This window comes from Cyprinus carpio, chromosome A1 (assembly GCF_018340385.1).
Source record: "Cyprinus carpio isolate SPL01 chromosome A1, ASM1834038v1, whole genome shotgun sequence".
Lineage (NCBI taxonomy): Eukaryota > Metazoa > Chordata > Actinopteri > Cypriniformes > Cyprinidae > Cyprinus > Cyprinus carpio.
Genome location: NC_056572.1, coordinates 39,178,883 through 39,183,882, shown reverse-complemented (window position 1 = coordinate 39,183,882; position 5,000 = coordinate 39,178,883). Strand labels below are relative to the sequence as shown.

General features: G+C 42.4%; 1 protein-coding gene across 1 annotated transcript in view; it reads left to right on the top strand.

Moving 5' to 3' along the window:
* LOC109083635 (hsp90 co-chaperone Cdc37-like) overlaps positions 1 to 2,435 on the top strand; it is a 10,642-nt gene extending 8,207 nt beyond the window's left edge. The window contains exons 4-9 of the mRNA XM_042765922.1: positions 34 to 139; positions 613 to 728; positions 836 to 958; positions 1,218 to 1,400; positions 1,718 to 1,789; positions 1,864 to 2,435. Coding sequence (XP_042621856.1) covers positions 34 to 139; positions 613 to 728; positions 836 to 958; positions 1,218 to 1,400; positions 1,718 to 1,789; positions 1,864 to 2,001 — 738 coding nt within the window. The 3' untranslated portion in view covers positions 2,002 to 2,435. The remainder of the gene's footprint in view (positions 1 to 33; positions 140 to 612; positions 729 to 835; positions 959 to 1,217; positions 1,401 to 1,717; positions 1,790 to 1,863) is intronic.
* Positions 2,436 to 5,000: the final 2,565 nt, after the last annotated feature.

The following is a 5,000-nucleotide window of genomic DNA, read 5'->3' as shown; positions in this document are numbered from 1 at the left end:
ACACGCGACTGACGTGACCTGTCTGTCTTTCAGAGCGTCGTCAATGTCAAGCCGGAGAAGGAGGAGGAGACGGAGGAGGAGAAGGAAGAGAAACACAAAACTTTTGTGGAGAAATACGAGAAACAGATAAAACATTTCGGTGAGCTGCTCTCCAGTGTGTCATGGGTGTAAAAGTCTTTACTAGTGTCTCCATGATACTGTAGTCAGTACCAACACCATGATTCTCTGTACCATAGCCAAAACTACTGTTTCATTTTAATGTGTTTTTTAGATAACTTTTTGAAAATTAAAATAAAATGAATTAAATTATTAACTATTAATAATTGTAAATAAATAATACATTATAACATTAGCACATAGCCTTCAAATACTCTTCAGTATGTAAACATTGCATTAAAAAGATCAAATGAAAGTAACAAAATAAGAAACACTTTGCTGGTAACAGAATGAGTGGCATGTGTTAATAAAACAGCATCAGGAAGAATAAACGAGAGTGCTTTGACCACATTTACACGGCAGCATTTCAAGACAGACCTCTGCATGCAGCACGAGTCACTCGCAACTCACGCTCACTGCAGTCTTCATGACACGTGTGTGTGTGTGTGTGCACAGGGATGCTGCGGCGCTGGGACGACTCTCAGAAGTATCTGTCTGACAATCCTCACCTGGTCTGCGAGGAAACGGCGAATTATCTGGTCATCATGTGCATCGATCTGGAGGTGGAGGAGGTAACGCAGTGTGTGTGTGTGTGTGTGTGTGTGTGTGTGTGTGTGAGTGTGTTGTTATGTGAGATCTGTGATTGACCCCTGAATGTGTGTGTGCGTGTGTGTGTCAGAAACACGCTCTCATGGAGCAGGTGGCCCATCAGACCATCGTCATGCAGTTCATCCTGGAGCTCTCCAAGAGTCTGAAGGTCGATCCGCGCGGCTGCTTCCGCCAGTTCTTCGCCAAAATCAAGGTGTGTGTGTGTTTCTCAAGGTCTGTGTGTGGAGGGATTTATCACAATGACCATATAAAGTGTGTATTGATGGAGATTCTATTATTTCATATGTATGCATGTCAATATGCAGCGCAGGAGTGCTGAAAGTGTTGGACGTGTTAGAGAGAGAAGAGCTGATAAAGAGAAACATGCAAGAATAAGAAAATCGAGCACGTCCTGCTCTTCATGTCAAATAGACTGTCAGATAAAATAATCGTCCTCCATGCTGTGTGTTCAGACCGCAGATCAGCAGTATCAGGATGCGTTCAATGATGAGCTGGAGTCCTTTAAGGAGCGAGTGCGCGGACGAGCCAAGATCCGCATCGAGAAAGCCTTGAAAGAATACGAGGAGGAGGAGCGGCAGAAGCGTCTGGGTCCCGGCGGACTGGATCCGGTGGAGGTGTATGAGACGCTGCCTCCGGTGAGACACACACACACGACATGGAGCACAGAGACAGTTACCATACTTCTGATGACCTCCAGCAGAGCAGCGTGTGCAGTAGAGTCGCTTTTCAGCACACGATAACATTATACAGCAGCTTGTTTAATGGGATTAAATAAAGAATGAAACAAATAATTAGCAGAATAAACACTAGAAGTGATATTGCAGTCAATTTGTGCTCACTGGAATCACAGAGACTCAGAGCAGGTGAAGTGTGGATGATTCTTTACATGCTAACGCTTCCTGTGGTCATGGCAGTGATGTTTTGTTAAAAGCTTCTTCCATCATCCCTGCAGGAAATGCAGAAGTGTTTCGACGATAAAGACATTCAGATGCTGCAGGACGCCATCACCAAAATGGACCCGACGGTCAGTGTGTGCGCTGTGTGACGTGAGACTCGGGATTGTGTTGATGCTTGTCTGATGACGTTCATCTCTTGCAGGAGGCCAAATACCACATGAAGCGCTGCATCGACTCTGGACTGTGGGTCCCGAACGCACAAGCAGATGAAGAGGGAGATAAAGATAAAGAGGAAAGCGATGAGCCGCAGTATGAGGAAGTGAAGAAAGCAGATCAGTGACCCTGACCCCTGACCCTGTACTCACCCGCTCCAGAGGTCAGAGCAGATCCGGAGTTTGACCCCAGAGGCATCATGATGAAATAAGTGCTGAAGCAGATTCTAAACACATCTCTCTTCCTCTTTTCTCTCATTATCACTGTTTGTTATTTATGCAGTCGCCTGTAGACTCACTCCCAGCGCTTCCGCTTTCTTACACCATCCTCTAGCTCATCTAAAGCGAGACTGTGTGTTTTAGGTGTGATTGGCCATTACTCACAGGTGAATGAAGAGCTGCAGTATTATAGATAGAGGAGACGGTCCAGATGAATACTAATAACGAACTGATTTAGTTGTTGGATGCTGGTTTTGTCTCTTTTTGTTCATATTATTCACACTGCTCTGTTAGTGCTGTATGTTCAGTTTGTATCAGAATAAAATTGTGGGCTGATGGGAAATCTGAGTCTGATAATAGCACACATTTATCTGTACTTGTGTCTCCTGATCCTCAAGCTGCTGTAATGATGCCATTTCCATAGTAATGACAAGATAATGGTAGAAACTTGTCTGTTTTTAAAATCTGGTCTCAAAATGAACCAAACAAACACTGAAGCGAGGAAGGCCTCATTGCTGCTGGAATATAAATAACAAAAATCAAGAACATGTTTAAGCATTTATAATTCCCTTAAATGCATTAATTCTATGTTTTTTTAATACATAAAGATATATACAAGATATTATATATATATATTCACTCGACCAAAATATATAAAAGTAATTTTTTTTTTAATGTACACGATACATCCATCTCCAGCCCGTGTTCTTGAATTACTACGGTAAGCCGGTGAAACGTAAGCTGTCGGAATGGATTTTGCAGGAAATTGCATACATACGCCAGTCACCCTTGCGTGTCTCATGTCCATAAACAGAAAGAAGCTGAAAATGAGGGAGAAATATTGACAATGAAAAATGGTAAATAATAGTTTGTAAAAACAAAAGAAACTCCGAACTGAGCAAAGTCTGCAAGCAGAAAGCGACAGAGTCCATAATAAAACCCAAATCAATGCTGCTTGGCTTTGTAGAGGTGAGGATTGAAAGGATTTAAAACCATTACTCAGCAGGTAAGATCATTTATTAACTATTATGCAGCTCTCAAACAGCAGTGCTAGCTGTGTTATTTCATTTATGATTATGGGGTGTTGTAATGCTGCGTTGGTTTTATTTTCGAGGATAGACTGACAATTAGAATGCTAATGGCTCTTCAGCTGTCTAAGCAATTTGCGAGCCTTTCCATCTAAACTACTACATCTCTTGAGATGTTTGTTTCATCCACAGATGTTCAGAGATGACAACTTTAAAGGGGTCATATGATGCAATTTAAATTTTTCCTTTCTCTTTGGAGTGTTACAAGCTCTTGGTGCATAAAGAGGATCTGTAAAGTTGCAAAGACTAAGTCTTAAATCCAAAGAGATATTCTTCATAAAAGTTAAGACTCATCCACACGCCCCTAAAATGGCTCATTCTAACACACCCCCACATCTCTACGTCACTATGTGGGAAGATTTGCATAATGCTGCACAGATGTTCACGCAAAGATTGAAGACGTACCTTTTATTCTCGTAGTATTGTTGTTGCTGCCGCCAACATGTCGTATAGACGCTGTGTGTTTCACTGGAAAATCGAAACTACTTTGTTTAGCCTTCCAAAAGAGGACGATATCCACTTCGTCATGCCTGGAGCTGATCCGTGCTGGTCGCTGAGGAAATACATCAACTTTGCACTGTGGATCACTTAATTGGCTTTCTCCGTGGACGAAGCGCCGTCCAGCCCAGAGTCGTCACATGTGGTAGCCACAATGCCCAAGGTATGCTCCTTCATAGAATCCAACTTCAGCGAAAGCACAAAACATAAGCAAAGACTTATATAATATGTAATGTAATTTTAAGATTTTCATATGTAAACCACATTGCTCTGCACCGAGCAGAAGCGCAGCCTCAACAGTTTTCTTCGCCCAGATGCATGTAGTTTTATTTAACTGCACCAATGCAAACTGACTTGAGCTAATGACAATATTGTCTTTTAGAGCTGCTTTACAGCAGAATCTGAACTGTTTCCATCACTGATTCTGCTGTTTTCCATGTCGGTTAGTGTTATAGTGATAAAAACGAAAATTGGTTAGGTTTTGGTAAAGTACAACAGCTCCCCCAACCTAGCCCTCATCTAGGAAGTTCTGGAGTAGGCAGACTGAGGAAAGGTTAGGGCTAGGAACGAATGAGATCCAGAAGCTGAAACATAGTTCAACATCGGTAAATGCACTGTCCTTCTTATACTTCTAATGGCCACCTGTTTTCACCGTTCGAGCAGAGCTCCACGGCCCAGGCCGACAACATCCTCCCAATAGAGATAAATTTAAAATTAATATGCTATTAAATTCATTATTTATAATATAATAGATGTAGATAGGGTTGGAATGCATGGGTTTCAAACTACCAGGGGTAGAATGGGTAGGTTTAGATGTAGTGTGGTTCACTTGCGAAGGTTTAGGGTTAGGGTTAGAGTTAGGGTTAGAGGGTTAGGGTTAGGTTAGAGGTTAGGGTTAGGGTTAGGGTTAGGGTTAGAGTTAGAGTTAGGTTAGGTTAGAGTTAGGTTAGGTTAGGTTAGAGTTAGAGTTAGGTTATATAGATAAATGCGAAGAGTGGTCACTTATGAAGTGGTCGACCCCCCCATATCTCGTGACCCGTACATGCTAGAGTGCTCAAACTTGGTTTATTATACTCCTTGGGCCCCCCCCAGTCGATTGCCCTTGGTTTCGTTGCTCTAGCGCCACCAGGTGCTGAGATATGGTATTGATCGTTCAATTCTGTTGTACCTAGAGAGCTGAAATTTTACCAATTACTAATTGGATGATGCCTAGTCGATTGCACTTGGTTTCATCACTCTAGCTCCACCAGGTGCCGAGATATAGCCACTGATCACTTACTTGAGTTTTCGCAGTTCTAGGGCTAGGTTTGGAGTTTCGCTGT